At 34.5% G+C, this 19,118-nt stretch overlaps 2 protein-coding genes across 4 annotated transcripts in view; one reads left to right on the top strand and one right to left on the bottom strand.

Moving 5' to 3' along the window:
- The window catches only part of LOC138179353 (cell growth regulator with RING finger domain protein 1), a 43,187-nt gene that overhangs the window by 12,460 nt on the left and 11,609 nt on the right, over positions 1-19,118 (top strand). Inside the window, exons 1-2 of one of the 3 annotated variants that reach the window (XM_069112046.1) lie at positions 3,689-4,523; positions 10,858-11,015. In XM_069112046.1, the coding sequence (XP_068968147.1) occupies positions 4,426-4,523; positions 10,858-11,015 (256 nt within the window). In that variant the 5' untranslated portion in view covers positions 3,689-4,425. Of the gene's footprint in view, positions 1-3,688; positions 4,524-10,647; positions 10,673-10,857; positions 11,016-19,118 lie in introns of those variants that run through there. The other 2 variants (XM_069112048.1, XM_069112047.1) reach the window with 2 other exon arrangements.
- On the bottom strand, positions 2,025-3,104 carry LOC138179360 (acylphosphatase-1). Its single transcript, XM_069112057.1, has 4 exons — positions 2,878-3,104; positions 2,797-2,813; positions 2,346-2,455; positions 2,025-2,272 (listed from the first exon to the last, which is right to left on the bottom strand). The coding sequence occupies exons 1-4, from the start codon at positions 2,924-2,926 to the stop codon at positions 2,158-2,160; spliced, it is 291 nt and encodes a 96-aa protein (XP_068968158.1). The 5' UTR covers positions 2,927-3,104; the 3' UTR covers positions 2,025-2,157.

Here is a 19,118-nt window from a genome sequence, read left to right as displayed (position 1 = left end):
GGATGGTACTTTTTAATTAAAATATCAGAATTTTAAACACGACAATAATTTATTATGCAATTATTATCTATGAAAATATTACTGTGGTAAAATGCATTTTTGATATAAAGGTGAAAATAAATTTTTAATACAACTCAAAAATTCGTAGGTCAGTACGGTGCGATGATCTTCAGAGGTACAAAAATTCACGAATTACCACGGTACCTGGATACAGAATCGAAAGGATACAATATGGAAAAGATTCCACGTTATTGGAATAGAAGAATTGTTACGTGTACAAATGCGCAACAGGTCGAGGATGCACCAGCAATAATGATAAGTAGAATTCGTTGCGTAACCTGGTGAAGCTCATATTTTCAACAGGTAGTCAGAAACTTCGGTACACGAGAATCGAGAGAAGAAATTGAAAACCGTCTTATAGAACATACAGAGAAATGAAACATTACCGCGATCGATCACATTGAAATTTAACCCTACAGAAACATGTTGCTTGTTACAAACTAAGACGGACAGATTGAAGTTTGTCAAGGAATAATTCATAAATCTTATTAATTTGTTTCCCCTATTTTCTTTTAATGTCATCACTGATCGATCTCTCTTGCTTTTCATTGGTCAGTCACGTTAGTTCAATGAACTTCGATGACTAATTATTAGAAGTGAGATTTCGTGGAAGTGAAAGTACGGTAAGTTTGCGTCTAAAAGTATTGACGAACGAAAGTAGCTGCTTCACAAAGAGTCTCAAGGCTACCGCTCAAATCACGATGTTTATCGATGTTCTTAAAAGTCGTGAACATGCTTGTGTACGTAGTACATAGCTTCGTGAACGATGCGATTAAATTGTTTGGATCATGCCGTTTGAAAACATCATACAATAAAACAGATATTCTGAATATTACATCGACGATCGTTTCCTTATGATAAGACAAGATGCAATTACTACTTTGAACATCCACAATTACGTGATCCAAGGTTATTCGGATATTACAACATGCAAACATGTTTAAAACAGCATCTTCGTTAAAATATTATTATTACTGTGATTATAAAAGCTATCATCCTTGAATTTTAATGCTGAATAACTATATGAAACTCGTTGATAAATTTATTTGCATAAATTTAATTAAGCAACATGTCGGAGGTACTTGTTTAGTTCTTTCAGAGAAATATTATATTTAAGGATCGAATAGATCAGATCAAGAAAGATTTAGGAAATTTTAAATGTTCTACGAAACACGTGTTCTCACCTGTTGAGGATGCCAAGTGTGCTGAAAGAAACTCTTGAAACACTTCATGTTGAATGCGACATTCCTTCGCGTTTATCAATCACTGTATTATCGCGATCATCTAATCTGTTGGTTATTGCTGGTCCATTCTTCTCTATCTATTTTACGATTTAAGACTCACTTTTGACCTGACACGATTGTACATCCGCATAATTAGGTCACACGCGTTATTTACAATGACGTTCGATATCGCGTAATGGAAAATTTTAGATTTCCCAATATTTAATATATAGTTTATAGTAATAGATTACTACAAATTGTTATCGAATTAAGTGAAAAAAACAGAATTATTTCCAACAATCATGTGAGTACCAGAGGATTATAAAATGCAATCTGTACGAGAGATCGCAGGCGAAAGTTTTGAAGCGCACACGTCGGTGCGCGCTCGACAACTAATGAAGTTCGTGCCGATAGTGGTAGAAGTTATACGAGACAGAATTGTCGTCTGTTAAAGTCTATCCATCGTACGCTTGTCGCTTGTGACATGCAGAGAAATGGCGAAATTGTTTCGTGAAGTCTTACTATATAACGAGAGATTACTTGCGTGGTGAATGCCAAACTTACTATTAATTACAATATTTCAAAATTGGAAAAGAATTATAATAAATGATACGATAGAAGTAACTTTCCTAATGTGCATAGTATGATTCTTTCTATCAGTGTTAAATTGGATAAACACATATACAATTGTTTGATATTTACAGAGGTTGCAAATACAGTTTATATAAGTACAAAACGTGATAAATTAAACAGTTTCTTTTATTTTAACTGAGACGCAAATCAATGTACATTGTTTATAATTTTAAATAAATTAGTATACTAAACAAAACAAAAAATTAGATACATAATCGGAAATAACGTTAGGTAAAGATTTCTATTTTTTAATTTCGAAATTAGCGAATGTAGGTTGAGATATTTCTTGCTCATTTCGAAACTCCGCCTTGTCTATGGCTGATTCAGGACTTCCGGTATATCGAAGCCAATTTTTCCTATAAACAGATACAAATAGAATAAGGACAATAAATATATCTGTTAAAATCTTTTAAAGAGGTAAAAACTTACATTTCTTCCACTTTGCTTTTCGATCCTTCAAGACGACCAACAACAGTACCTTTATGGGTATTCATACACCATCCTTTTAAACCTAATTCGGTCCCACGTTTTTGAGTATACTATATCAATAAAAAATATAAATTGTTGAAAGTTATTTTTGATCGTTCATAGAAAACTGATTTACCGATCATACGAACATGAACATACGAGTACGTGTTACATTTATAATTCAAACATAAAAAATCGTTTTTTAATTTGAAATTAAAAAAATGTTAGATACATTTAATTTTCAATTTAAAATACCGATATATATGTATATATGTATACACTCATAACTACATAGTAACTGTTTCACCTGTCAGATGTCAGTTCTGTACTAAACAAGCCATAAAACTTGCAGCATATTTCTTCGTGATTTACGTTAATTATTAACCGTTACTTGGTGCGATACATTACTTACCTTTCTAAAGAATACGCCTTTAAAAAAGAAAACCTGAGATCAGTATCATCATGATTCTATTTTAGGGAAATGGTTACTTACCTTGTACTCTCCCATAAACTTCGAAATCAACACCGACTAACTGTGACATTTTCGGATTTGTATTTTGCGATGTTATCACTGATAAAAACGGCAATGTGATAAAAGGCAGAGAACAATCGTAAGGTACAACTTGATTAACATTCAATCATTATTTGGAAAAATATCTGAATGTGCGTATGTTATTTCATGAGACGATAATTGACTAGATGTCGCCAGTTGAGATTCTATCAGCTGTTCCGGTTGGTTAATAGCGGTATCCTTGGAAACCACTCCTGATGTGTTTTAGAGCGAATTAAACTTAATTTGAATTTTAAGTAGGGTTGATACAGACGCAGTTCATATTTTTAAATCCATATGCTCAACTTGAATCAATTCCAGCATTAATACACATTATGTACGATAGAGATAAACATTGCAATAATAAAGAACAACGTTCTTTTAAATAATAAATGTATATATTTATGCATTTAGATTAAAAAATAGGTAAATGCATTAGTTTATATTTTAACCTGTTATGGACTTATTCACTACATTTAAAGGATTAAACGATTTGATGTATAAATAACGCATATAATATCATCAAAACTAATCAATTAATAAAAATTAAATGTACGTAGGAAAATAATGAATCATTTACAAGGTGGAATTAACACCTTATTTGAATTTAAAAATCAAAATCTATTCGCACATGTATATGGCTGATCGGTGTGGTTTGTATCGGCGCTGGTATTGGTCGATGTTCCGAAGCGCGCGCACGGGCATAGCAGCAAAAAAAGTCGCCAAGTATAGTGGCGTATAAGTCGTCCCCACCGCGGTATCTACGACCAGTCTCAAGCAACAGTTAATACGTGGTGGTTGTGTTTATGCGGTCTTCTTCAACCGTGCATGCGATTGTCCTTACGAAACGCAACGAGAATCTCATCATCGAGTCAAAGCAATCTATCGATCGCGTTATCAGTATGTGCTACGTATCTCAGTCTACGTGTACTTATCTCCCTGTCTATCTTTAAAACCCTTGGCACACAGCGTTACCCTCGTCTACGGAAATTCTACGCTATGGTAGACGATCACGTAAACTCGAATGCACGTCTTTTCGATAAAAACATTTGCGACGTTTGACCGACAGAAAAAGAAGAAAAAATCATCCCGTTAACGCGAAATCGTCGATCATTGGCCCGTAATCGATACGAATACATGATACGTACGCGATAGTCCGTGTATCTGTGTACGAACACGCGAAATACCAGTCTTGTGTCAGTCGATGAGGTTAGGCTGGCGTATTTACGCAACGAAAATTCGTGTCGTCGGCGTACGGGCACACGATGCGGCTCTGACAGATCGTTCTATCGTCCTTGTTTATATCGTTGGTTACACGTCTCAGGACAGAACGTTGTGTGCAGTGCTTAAGGGTAGCGCCGGAATATTCGTCGTCGACGTCGGTGGCGACTTTGACAGCTTATCTGTTCGAAAAGTGAGGTTAATTCGGGAGGTGTGTCGTTGTGCGTGTGCGTTGACGTGCACGGAGGAACAGCACGACGATAATATACGATGACGGCGATGTTAGTATCTGTGGCGGAGCTGTCGAACATTTTCTTTGTGCTCGCAGTGTCGATATGCTTCTGCGGAGTTTTCTTGTTTATCATCAGGTATTTATGTCATAGCGTCGGTTTACACTAGAAAAGTGGCACGAATAACAATAATATATTTTCAGAATAGTCGATTTAAGCTCGAAAGTTTGAAGTAAAACATTATTAATTGCTCGATTATATATGTTTTTCCTTGTAAAATTTCACGAATGACCCACGCTGCACCTTTTATTCAAGGCGTTTGCCATTTTAATTGTAAAAAGAAACAGAGTCAAATAATTTCTGATATTACCTATTGATACACAATTATATTACATATTGCAATATTTTGAAGAAGTTGTTTTGATCGTCGGTGATATCTCTGCAGATATCGTAAAATTGACAATTATTAAAATGCGTCATTCCTCAAACAAATCGATGATGTTATATATTGTTTTTTTCTTCACTTGTACGTATCATGTTTAAGGATGTAGGTAATTCCCATCAATACAAGCATTTCCCCTAATCTCTCAAAAAAAAATGTTGTCCGATAACAACGATTGATACGAGTCGCTTATCTTGTACTTTCTTTTTTATTTTGGCACTCCTGCGCGCGTTCAGAAACTAAACTGTTAGTACTGTGGTAACTCTTTTACGCGAATGAGATTGTAAGCGTTAAAAAGGACGTCAGAATAAATAGAGTACACGGATGTAGGCGATTCAATTTTTATTTTCTCATTCGGCAAATATTTGCTCGTTCTTTCTTCAGCGAAATCGACTCCTGCATATTGCAGCCTGACTTTTGGACCATCGTCATAATGTTTTGAGAATAGTCTCGGTGGAAATCATATTTCCGCATATAGAATTGACAAAACTACATCTCTCTAATCTTTCCTTTACTCATCAGTATTGTCGGTTGGAGAATATTCTATGACTAATAGTAAATATTTTGTGTTTTATGAGTCACTGGACCGTAGGTTATCAATTATCAAACTGGTGAAAGATACCATTGCGCTAGAGCAATATTACTCTGTCAATTGGTGTAAATTAAATTATCTTCATTGAATGCGAAGAGTATCGTTAGAACGGAAAGATTGTGTTTTTCTTGAGTATTACTCCATTTCACTCTCTAGTTTTATCTCGGAATATTATTTGCAAAGTTATTCAAAGAACAGGACCCTGCTTTAAACAAATTTTTGTTTTAATTCATTGCAATAAATCACATTAATCGTTTGGTGTCCTTATGTACCAGGACAAAACAATCCGTTATAACAGGTCTTTTCTTGTTTTTATTAACTTAGCCGCGTATTTTAAATTCAGTTGTATAACATTGGAAATTTTATTACCAATGGTTAATAAAATAGCTCAACTCTTAAAATTGTAATTAAATTATAATAGAAGGATCAAGGATATCAATGAAAATATAATATCCTATATTTCATGATTGAATATTTAGATACCCAATTCTTGAACGATGTTTATATTAACACATTTAAAAGATTGAATTGTAAAGCTTGTCAGATTTTCGTTGAAATATTTAAAACAGAACCGAATTTAGAAATTTTTTATCGTACTATTTATTTTGCACCACCTGTGACGCTTTAAAATCAATTTCTACACGATGTCTCATTTATTGCATTATGAATCTCTACGAGTGAATAAAAATGTTAATTTAAACATTAACGGTGCATAGTGTAGTAACTATTTCGTCATTTCACTTTTCTGATTGTATAATATCGATTTAATTTATAATACGATATCCCTTAGTTTCATAACATTTTGCTACAATAACTTAATAAAGACCTGCATGGTTATCTCTATAAAAAGTTGTTCCTCAGGCCAATAATCTTAATAGTGGAGTTAAATTTTGTTTCTTTTTCTGTTTCTTTCTTTTCTTTTCCCTTTTTACCTCACCTCAGAAGTTTCAAGGTTAATTCTATTTCTTTTAATATCTCAAGGCGAGATCAATGGAATCGGCGTTATTCTGTAAGACGATCGTAAAAGTGGACGATAAATTGGCACTTTCAATTTGCTGGTAAAAGTGTGCTGTGGGATAGAGGACACGATGGCTGAGAACAGCTGTTTAAACATGGAAAATCACCGAAATTCTTGTAATCGCACTTGTAGAGTTGACAAGGAATTATTACATTGAAGGTTGGAATTAATTTACTCCAAAATGTAAGATGAATTATATATAAAAAGAAATTGGGTGACCTTGAAATGAACGAAGTTAACGACTGACGAGAGAGGTCGATTCCGCTAGTCAAAGTTTCTCCTCTTGTCAAAGCAAACAACTTTCTTGCTTCTTCGACAGCGCAAAATTGAGACTTTTGTTTAAAAAATTAGTTTCAACCGTGCAATTTGGAAATCTGGAGAACTTTACCGGTGAAAGTCAAGAAGTAAAATTCTATATAGTAGAACGGTATTTATTGTGACCAAAGTTTAGTTAATGATAGATTAAATGAGCTTCTGTTGATTGAATTCACTTATTTGAATGACGACTCATTGTCTATGAGGAAAATCTGTAAATTTAATTTTGTTTTAGATAAATTTTAATTCCTTGCACGAGAGTATGAATTTGTATAAATATCAATAGTAAGCAAAAATTCATGAAATGGAATTAATATTAATAACTTAATTGTACATATTTATGCAAATTCATGTCTTTACTGGCTGATGTGTAGAAGAAGAATATAACTATAGATTTGTTTTATCCACTTAATAATGTATTATAAGGAATATTCTATCTTAATTATTTTATATATTTGAATATTATGTATAAACATCCATAATGTATCAATAATCAGCGATCTATCAGCCTAATTAAGGATGATAATCAAAACTTTTGAAGGATCATTTCTGAGGCAATCAAGTATTATTTTTTTGCGACATCCTTATCTTATTAGATATGTTTATCGAGAATTTGAAAAGAGATATAAAATTGTTATTTATGACAAGACACTTTCTCGTTTACCTTCTTTTCGAATAAAGTAACAAGTTAGCTGCATGATGGCAATCTGAGGTCACTGAGTGGCATTCAAACAGCCTTATAATATTATGATTTATCTCGTTTTACCTATGATTAAATAGAAAAAGCGAATGGAAATGACGAATAAGGTTTTCAAACGTTACATTGATTATGCAATCGCTTATTCTAATTCGTGTACTCGAACCGACGCGTTATTACATTGCAAAATCGGTGATTTGCCAGTTTTGCCGGTCGTTCGGCTTTTTTCTGAAAATGATTTCTGTATACTTTCATGGAAATTATGCAACGCCATTGGAGACGCTTGATCAAACCGTTATTATCTTGCGGTATTCGTTGTTGCTTGTCTACTGTACTACACGAAGTAAAGACTTCTCAAGAAAAAAAAGAAAAATAAAAAAAATAAAAAATAAAAAAAAGAGAGAAAAACAATATAAATGTAAGAACAGATATATAACATTCCAGTGAATTTCCAAATCTTTATAATTACATATGGCAAGCTATTTTAATGTTTGAAAGCATACAGATATCTATATTATAATTTAACTTTATTCGGTTTTCTGAAATCGTGGATTTTGTTACTTTTACATTTCCTCCAAACCAGGGATAGTAGACCTACCATACACCAAATGAAAAGTTATGAATTTCCGTGGTATGTATAAATAGTATAATAAACTGAGCTCATTTACACGTGAACTATCCTACCTTGATACTATCGTATCCTGAAAATTTTACCTGAAGTACAGACTTACATACCGATAACAGTTTATCAGGTAAGAACCATTTGCTGCAATAATGCAAAGTTCATTGGACAATTTCGACCTTAAAAGTTAGTTTAGTTTTTCACCTTTTCTGTTATTATTAATATAATGATAATTATTTGGTGAAACTGCAAGTCGAAGGTTGCAATTTCTATGCATTGAGGCATAGGATTGTTTGCGTCGATTGCAAATGAGGAATTCAGAGGAAAAATGGTACAAGCGACAACATCTATAATTTTCTCTCAAATTCTTTTTCGATAAGTCTCTCTATCTAAGAGTAAAATGTAAAGCTTTAACAAAAGGATCTACGTCTCCAAATATTAAAACACAATCTTGTGGGTACAAAATAAGATACTATACTCTCTCTAGGTAAATATAGATCTTATGTACGGTTCCCTTCACTTATTTCAATTTCGGGTGAAAAATTGACACAAGTGATAGACGAGGATAAAACTGAAGTTTGATCTTCCCGTGAATATCAAGGTCTGAGCGAACTCTTTCAGGAACTTTCAGTCCCATTTGGAATATTTCTTCGCGCTGAAGGAGCCGCTTAGTCCAGCTGTACGGTTCCCAAATCCAGCAGCCTTATGTCAATAAACCGTTAACACGCTTACGTGAAACGTGCGATTCGCCTATTTGAAAGGAGAAAGCCGTCTGAAATTTCAAAGTTGCGTGGTTTACTTTTTATGCTGTCATAAAATAACTTCAAAACTACACAGTCGAATTTAAATCCATCGAAACGAAACCGAGCATGAGTCCCGTTAACGATACTTAAATCGGACATTTTCGAGAACCTAACGGAGGAAATGTAGTGGGAAATTTGATCTCGTGTTCCTTTTGATATCATCGATCATAGGATCGTAGATTGACGAATAATTCGCCGCAACCTTATGTTGCGGTACGTGCATGTGTTCTCATGGCCGCGAGGTTATTGGCAGTACGCGGCCGTTCGCACACTAATTCGCTCCAAAGGATGGATAACGAAGGCAGTTCGATTATTTTAAATATCGAAGGACGGTATAGTCGCGTTCTTTCATTCCAGAGCCTTATCGCTACATTTTATTGGAACGAGGTCTGCGGAAACGAGGCGATACGTTGATTCTTTTTTTTACCAGCTTATAATTATTTCTTTGCATTTTGATGTATTAAAAAAAATGGATCAGAGTTCGTAAACATAATTTTTCAGATTTTTTTATGAAAATGATTATTTATGTAAAGTAGTTGTTTGAATAAATTCAAACTCGGTCGAATAACTTATCAAGATAGAACTTATTCGTTGCCTTCTCTATTTATTCAAATATCTGATTACTATTTATCCGTACGAGTTACGTTTCTTCTTCAGGAAAGAATAATTTTTCAGATTTTTTTATGAGAATGATTATTTATGCAAAGTAGTTGTTTGAATAAATTCAAAGTCAGTCGAATAACTTCTCAAGATAGAACTTATTCGTTACCTTCTCTGTTCGTTCAAATATCTGATTATTATTTATCCGTACGAGTTACGTTTCTTCTTCGGGAAAGAATGGAGAACGTAGAAGAAGCAGAATCTTTCTTCTAGAATACTTTACCGCGTCCGATTTATTTTTTGCGTCACTGTGAGGAAGAAAGCGAAGGAAAGATGAGAAACTCTCGGCAACTAGTCGATACATGATTTTCAAACCCGTTAGTTCATACTTGTTAATAGGAAAAGGTAGTATACTGTTATTTCTCGGATGGCCTAATCGTCTCGCGTTCAAGATTGTGCATACCTGCACGTAGGACACTATCGTCGTTTAACTTATAAACAGTATCTCATGTGTCTAGAGAGAGCGGAGTACTAATTATAAACTCTGAGGAGCAAATCAAACTTTTTATGTTGAATTATGGATACATTATGCGGAATTGTAAAGTCCCTCGCGAGTTACAAATATTAATTCTTTTACTTCAACGTTTTGAAGCTTAATTAAATTAGTCTATTAATTTAAAAGCGATAATTTCATAGTGCCCCTAAATACCCTTATAATACTAAAGGAAATTAGGGTATAAAAGTTTGAATCCGAACGACTTAGAAGAATTTGAAAGTTTACTTTGTTGCGAATGTAAACAACTCTAATGATTAAATTGCGAACATTTATGCATTTACGAGAAACTTAATGGTGCAAAACAAACAAATGCACAGAATACACATGATATATTAAAATATATGAAATATTCAATGTACAGTGCTTTATAACATTTAACGATCGAAACAAATCCCTGCTTTGTAAGAAATATTTCTCAGAATCAATAGCTGATATCTGTCCGGATGTTTATGCTTCTCGAATCATTTCAAAGCATTCTCTACGCGAAAATATTTTATATACAAAGTATAACAAAGGGATAATAACGGATGAATATGCACATCATCGACCGAGGCTCTTGCATTCTGCAGTAGAGTCAATCCTTCTCCAATTGACAAACGTGTCGCATCGACTCGCAGTCGCAGATTAGCCGAATGTGTCAACGTCAGTAAAGCGATTTTTGTATCGTCTTACAGCTTAGCTTCACGTTTCGCTAACCATTCCACAAAAATATAAACTTTAAAAATCGAGGACTCAAGAAAAATATAAATCCGCATAAACAGCCACATATTAATAATAAATGGCTAAAAATAGTTCGATTAAATGAGAAATCCTATTTCTTTGTACAGGAATATGATCGTGCTTCGTATTCACGGCGACGAATTGATGTTTGGAGGGAGTGGAAGCGTAATGACACATTCGCCGCGCATACCTCAGATGGAGATGATGAAGGTCCACATTCCCTTCACCTTCAAGCTTCACGAAAGTTTCAAGAGCACTTATACCGGTGAGTCTTTTTCTTTCAATTTTCCTCCTTCGTCTCTTTCACAAGTCTGTCGAAGAAATCGCAAGCATGATACTTTCGAACTGATACCGAGAAAGAAATTGAAGAAACTCTTGATATGTTTTACCCAACTGAATCGCCAATTTGAATAATTTCAAAGTTATCATCAAAGGAAGAACGATTAAATATATAAAAATTATATAAATATATAAAATATATAAAATTATACAAAAATTCCAATCCAGTATCTCATTTCGAACGAACAAGAGAGTACTTGAATAGTTGAAATATCTAATTAATTGAATATCCAGAGAAGTTTGCAAATTATATTAAAATGCAAGTAGACGTACTATCTATCATTCATCATTCATTATTCTCGTGCCATTAACATTCTAAATTAGGAATGTTGTTGGGAAAAAAGACAAACCCGTTTTTGATAAACGGATCGGAGATCATATCTCGCACAATCGATGTACTAACGCTCGGACGTGTCTCGCCTTCGTTTCATCTAATACTCTCGGGATTAGTATTCGTTGCCGCTTGAAAGGTCGTCAAAATTCACGTGTCGTTCCAAGCAAACCCGGCGATTCATTACGAAGAACTCCATAACTTTTCGAATCTATATCCTCGCTCGCGAATCAACGTTCTTCCGACGATTCTTCTCTACAAGAAATCTTCATTACTTTGCTCTCTACCAACAGTAAGCATCGTTTAAATTTCGCAAGTCTTGGTTCGTTGGGCTAACTGACTCTTGAAAGGAGCAAAACCTCCTTCGCGTAAGTCTCGATCGGCTCAAAAGTAGGTTATACCATAGACACGGCGTAAGAAGAAAAAGAAGAAAAAAGGCGAGACGGTCCTCCCGTTGGTCGTCATTGTCGCTTGTCGTAATTGGTATGCAGGTGTGAAGATATCTGAAGTTACGAAACGTTACCTTGACCGCTTGGCCAGGTCATTGTGAGTCATTTAACCGGGGATAATTGATCACGGGCAAGGGATCTATCTCATAATTATATTACTTCGCGCAACACTTTTTACAATTGCTTCCCATTTCGAGCAAATTCATAGATTAGTATGTAAATATTCGTTTTTAAATACCTATGTATGAAGCAAATTTTCTTATTGCACATCGGGGAAAAAAAGGTTTGTGAGATATTTAAATAATTGTATGGCTTGTTCACAGAAACTTATATTTTTCTTTATTCTTTTAAAAGCTAGATCTTTATACGTATTTTAGGCAGAATTTGATTTTTAGTAGCCCATTGATACAATGGGTGAGATTAATAAAGCGAAGACTTATTAGCTTTAAAAAATTTCAATTACGATTCAAAAGTATTAACGTAGTTGGCGTGGTAACGATTTTCGGAATACGACGGCTTAAATATGCAAAAACATGCAAAGCATTCATTGTAATATTTAAAGGGTAACACGAATCTTTATTTAGATTCCGCATCTATAATTGTTATGATAAACACTTACAATTTATTCATTGTAAAACACTTCTTCTACGAATAATTTATACCTACTTGATTGATTTATTATGCGAAGGAAGTAAAATCGCTTCGATTCATTATTAACAAATTAACAAGAATTATCTTCATCCGTAAGTATAATTATTCGCAAGTGCTTGACTTTTAAATTCTTACGCAATTTCTGTTTCTCGAGTGCATATTGTTCTTCCCATTGATTCCCGTTACATACATACAGCTTGTGCGGTTCCTTCAAAGCGATAACAGATATTTCCTGAACAATCCATCTTCGGTGAAAAGCACAGTTAAGAAGAAAAAGAAGCTTCAATAGCTTTAGAGTTAACGAATAACCGACGAAGATATATCCTGCACAATGCACACGGTTGAGAACGATCTTCTTCCCCCGCCGTGGTCACGTTTTATTACGCGACCGGTTGATTTATGCTTGACACCCGCCGACCCTCGATAAATTCATTAAACCACGCGTATTCGTGCGATCGCGGGCGTATTTGTTACGCGCAGGGCTAGTCTCTGCTAACCTTGCGAGTGTGCCTTGGATTTTATTCGAACCATGCCACGGACCATGCAGCAACAATGATGGAGCACGTGTCCGATTGTTAATGGAAACTCGATTAATCAGAATGACGATGATCGTCTGCGATAGTACTCTCGTGTATTGCTATTTGGTATGAAAGAACAGCAATTCATAAAATTATCTTATGTTGTTACAACTTTTTTCTTTGGATTCTTGTTGAATACGTTCGTCTTTTTCTAATTATGTAAATCTTATAATTCGATGAGGTGTGAGGAAGTTAAAATATTCGTAAAATTATGATACATTGATTTTCTTTCAACCATAGATATTCCTATGTCCTCGGCTCGTTTAGTATACATCTAAGAAGTTTCTGATGTATCTTTTATACCTTAAGTTACCTTTTTCACCAGTTGGCCATTAATCATTTCATTACAACAGCTTCTGCGTGTTATGTGTCCTCTCAAAGAATTCTCTTACGTTAAGAAATCGACAAATGTTTGCTTCATCTTTCAATTTAGACGAAACTCCAATAAACACGAATATTGTCCATTATTCGCTATCTGATACGAATAAATTTGTCGTCAACATCCGTTCTAGGGAATTACTGATTAACTTAAACGTACGTAAGATAAATGAAACGTCAGAGATAAGTGATATTTTCCTCGTTGATTTCTAATTCGAAGACGATAGTGGCTCGTTTCTTGTGGAAACGATGAATTTTCCCGGTAAGGCGCCAATAGAGGAGAGTCATGGTGGCAAGGGCAGAGTATTTTCGAATTCCAAACTCGCAGGCAAAGCTGACCATGTAAAACCGTGAGGGTCGATCGCGGAGGTATAGACTGTAGAATCGTTCATCGAGGACAGCGTTTGCTTGTCGGAACACACAAATGTTACGTAAGTTACGTGACAATATGTGTAATAATTTCCACTTGATCCTGTGGAATTATTGATAAACTCAATGTAAGAATTATTAATAAATCTGAGCCACCAGCTGCTTGTACGTGGGTCTTTCTCATCCTTGATAGTTTCGAATAAGATTCTTCGATCGTTCTTTTGGCAATAATGTACCATAATGGAAAACACATTAATCGACAAGTTGCTGTGTGTTAATGCTGGTCGTTGGCAGATGTTTGAAAATCAATCGTACTTGAACGATGGTTAGTAAGTAAAGTTTCTTAATAATTTACTATGTTTTGAAAAACTCATTAGGATCAATAAGCGTCATATCGCTAATGGAGACCTTTAAGAATTTTATAAACATATAGGTATATTTAGAATCTTTATTTTGCAATGCTTTTTCGACTGGATTCCAATGTAACGAAATCAGATTTGAATTAATAGATATATCTCCAATGAAAGAAACGCAAAGATATTTTTTGCTAATGGAGCTGATTGCCATTCAAAAACAAAATTACAAAAACAAAATCTGACGTCGGACATTGATTAATCCTATAACGCCGTAGCTTGAGAGAGAGAGAGACCCATCAAATGTAGCATAAATTTCACATTTTAAATGTCATCGTGTATCTAACGCAATTATTAATATTTGTTTCTTATATGTAATTAAAGTAATGTATCTTTTGCATCCCATACAATAGAAATCCGAGAAATTGCCTTCCTAAATCTGAATTCTTCGTCGTTTTATCAAAGGATTAAAAAACGAACGATGTCCTCGAGAATTCCGTAACAGCTCTAAAACAGAACCTTTACCATCGATCGACCGATGGTTGATCGACGTTATGCGTGTCAAGTTCACCGACTCGTTCGAAAAACTTACTTAACAAGCATGTTACGAGTTGCAGCGAGCGAGATGAAAGGCAACGAATCGAAAGCTCATTCATAGCCTGGCATTTTACCGAGCAAATATTACATCTGCCTGCGTATCGGTGAACGGTTGCCGGCACTAAATAGCTCTCTCGGTACTAAATAGCTCTCCCGGTCTCATTGTGCAACATGTAATCGCGATTGAATCGAGAGAGAGAGAGAAGAGCTTGTGGTCCAGGTTACGAAAGGTAAACCAACCGGTGATGTAATGTTGCGAGTCGATTGCAAGATTCCTTCTTCGACGGGAGAAGCAAGTTAACCTGGTGGTGATCGTCCGCTCGAGACGAAATCTTCTCATGATCATCGCTATTTAGTTCTCGTACTTCTTAACGATGTTAAAGCTTTCGAAACTTGTACGTATCTCGATAATTGCCGCGTTTCGCAGTTCCACGTTTCAATTTAGTTGTTTGACGATTGCTACATTGTAAATGTAGGATGGAAGAACGAAAATGATTCGAAATAATGTCTCTAGGATAATACGGACGAATATACTTAATAGTGATATTAGTAATTAGCAACGTCGATATAACTAACGTATGAGTTTTATAGCAAATCCAATGGAGTAGAGAAGTTACAAGGTAGATTTCTATTTACTTTTAACGTAACGTATGTTATCTTCATTTGTGTACATATTTCGTATTTCGTGAATATTTTACTTTCTTGTTATATTATGTTGCTAAAAGATATCTTTCCTCATGGCGTTGAATTATAAATAACGTCAGGATGTATGTTCCATAACTTCAGGTAGCATAGTGAAGACCTTGTTCTTATTTTTTGGCTCCCATCTTGTAAATTCCAGCCTTGTTCCCATATACCAGCCTTGTTATAAGTTCAAGATGTACATGAGTATGAATAAACTTGATGGGCACTTAGTGAATCATCAACGTAATAAACGAGTTATTAAAAGAGTTAATTCCATTAAAGGGACGTTAATAATAATTTAATTACTTGTTACACAAGATGAACTTTATAAAAGAAATTATCATATTCATCTGGAATCTAGAGTACAGCAATTATTTCTTCATCGGTTCGAGGCTCCAGCTATCTTACTTTCGTTTCTTAAAATTCTTTCTTTCATTTCTTTTAACGTATTTTTAAGCCCCAGTTCTAGTATCACGCAAACGTGACAGATTTTATTACAGTATCACATGTCCCAGAATCATGTCGTTATTAGACAACTATACCACGTACGTTCAAACTAACATTTAAGATAAAAACATTCTTACTCCCTTTTCCAAGCAATAGATAGCAGCAATCTCCTTCAATTTCAATCTCATTTCTATCATTTTGAACATGCTGTGCTTTTTTTTGATGATCTTGCATCTATCATATTATATCCATCGTATTTTGCTATCGCTAACGAATCTTTTAGTTGGAGAAAAATATATAAACCAATGAAGTATGAAGCCTACGTAGAAATTCGTTTCACCTATCAAATATTATAGCGAATACCGTACATTGGATATTTCATGCATTTTTATATTTTTTAACTTTCTATAAATGCATAAATCGTTTTAATAAGCATGCGTTCTCGTTTCAATTTTCGTTTTCAATCTCAAATAAACGTTAGAATAAATCCTCTTCCTTCAGATCTCCAACTTCATTTGTTTCATCGTTTCTCTTTTTGCATTTTTTTCTATTCCTCTCGTGACGTGTCCTATTCTCAAGCAAATAGAGTGCGTCGTTTTCAGGAAATTTTTTCGCAGGCACGTACTTAACGAGCATCGTAGCGTGGCGTCGCACATAATGCAACATCCTGTCGAATCATTGCTTTTGTATTACGTAAAACGCCGCCCGGTATACGAGGGCAGGATAAAGAGAGAGGAGGAGAAAAACGCACACTGCAGCGCCGTTCTTTTTCTCCTCCTCCTTCTCTTTTTCACTTCTTTTTCGGTCTTTTTTCTATTATTATACGCGTGTCCCTGGCCAATTGCACAGAAATGAACTCGCCGACTGCAATTACCCTCGCGAGTGAGTTCTCGACCGCCTCCTACTTTCATTCTTGTTCCCACAATACATAATAGGCTATATTGTTAGAAAAGAAACTAGACTACTCCTCGTCCTTTTACCAACTGGAAGTAAATTCTTCTCTTTTCTTTTCATATATATTTTTTTTTGCTCGTCTATATCCCGTTACGTTGTCTGTAGTCGCTTCATCGAATATGTAATAGTAACTGAACTGCTTGTAAATTTTCTCCAAGGAATCATATAGCACAACTTCTCGCGTGAAAACAGTTTTAAAATACAATCTCTGTCAATCAGCCATATATTACCAAAAAACTGTCTTATTAAATTTGTTTACGGAGTTCTGTGAAAAAATATTTACGTGAAAAGTGTTACTTTCTCAACAGTATCGTTTCTCTTTTTACATTATATTAAGCTACGTTCTTTTAACTACCAAACAACACAAAAACCAGGAAACCAACAACATCATACTCATATTTTCTTCCTTATAATCTCCATACAAAGTCAGTTAAGCTTCTGGAGGAAGCGTACAAAGTAGAGGATTTGTTCATCGATCTCTTTATCGAATCCCAAATGAAGAAGAACGGCGCCCTTGAAATTTTAAATTACAATCGCGTTGATTCAAACTTCTCATTCAGCGCATTTAGCCGTGTGAAGAATCGATTTTGATGTGCTGATCGAAGCACACGGTGAAGAATCTATTTTAAGAAATCGAGTTATGCGGTAAATATTCCCCTGCATATATGTGCACATGTACGTATGTACGTTTTGTTTGATCTGTCTTTCCGTTTTAGATCGATAACGCGGTTTGAGAATCGGACGAGAAACGTCAGAATAATTTTGGAAAAAGGACACTCGAGAAGCCTTAAACGGGAACGATCGTAACACTGTAACGTGTAAGATAACGGTTCCTGCCGCGCAAAAAGAACGGTTTCTCGTTTGGTTGCCAAAGTCACAGTACATGTCAGTTAGTACCACAGTTTAGAAATGTGCTCACGTAAGAAATTATACGTTCTACCCACTATTGGTGATTTATGATCCTCTCAGAATTGTAGTTTCGTAGGTAATGATTACACTTGCGCTTTTTTTAGAACAGGTTTTAAACAGAGAGATTATTCGTTTAAAAAGAACCAATTGTTACATTCAAATTATTTTTTCTGTAGCTAAGAATTTTTCAGATATTGCAGAAAATACGTTTCAGATCCATCAAGAGTTGTTTTTATCCCCTTCGATATGGATCTTGGATTTTCGTTAAAATTTAGCCATTTACGTTTGAAAATGGTCAAGAAGTTATCAATTCTAAAAATGTTATACCGAGCTACCACAGTCTTGATCTTTTTATATTTCCACCTTTTTCATATTTTCCAACAAACGATAATTTTTCGTAATTAACATTATCTAGTAATCTTCTTTAAAAATCTACATTTCTCAATGTCAGTCCTGAGTCTCCACTCCTCTTCTCACTTTTCTTTATTTTCATGGCTACCGTATCCAGCTTCGCAGTATAAAGTTAACAATAGCGATAATAAATTATTATTGTTATTATTATTATCTACTTAATTCTGGCTTTTTTGTTTTGAATGGCTTTCAGTTATCGGCCTTACAACCGTACAGAATCTTTACCCAATATAACAATAATGATAGTGAATTGTAATGAATAAAGAAGTATGGAATTCGATAAAAATTTCATAAGTCGAGAAAACAAAGACTCTTCGAAGTGGAAGGAAAGGAAAGGAAAAGCGAACGGGCACAACGCAAATAAGAGAAATTTACGTCAACTTGCTCAAGGCATTTTTGCACCTACAATGACCTACATAGTTCTGTTGTTTCTCTAGTCGATACAAGAGTTTCTTCTTCAAGGAAAAAGAAGCGTACACTAACTAACGACTATTTTTGCACAGTACGCATCCTTTCCATCTCTTCTAAGCTTTTGTAAATTTACACACGACAAATATTTATGCCATTTGTATCCACTCGGGATTGAGAGAATTTATATTTTATCCCGCACGACTTACTTTTTCCTTTTCCTGTTTTCCTTTCATTTCTTGGAAACTATCATAGAACTGATATAAAAAAGAAATGACCGTGTTTTTTTTATAGTTAGTTAATTGCAGATATCATGTATATCGCAATTAATTTAATTAAATTAAAAAATCGCAAATTTAATTAAATTAAAAAATAAGTTGTTACGTGCAAAAAAATGTAATGAATGTTTTTCTATATTTGCACGAAATTGATGATCTAATCGTAAGAAATCTAGTTTATCAAGTGTACTGCGTACGTTTCAAATCCATATTTTTTTACGATATACTTTAT

Source organism: Bombus flavifrons, chromosome 4, assembly GCF_040668555.2.
Source record: "Bombus flavifrons isolate JBK064 chromosome 4, iyBomFlav1_principal, whole genome shotgun sequence".
In the NCBI taxonomy this organism is placed as follows: Eukaryota; Metazoa; Arthropoda; class Insecta; order Hymenoptera; family Apidae; genus Bombus; species Bombus flavifrons.
Note: the sequence above shows the minus strand (reverse complement) of the source record. Positions and strands in the feature narration are given on the sequence as shown.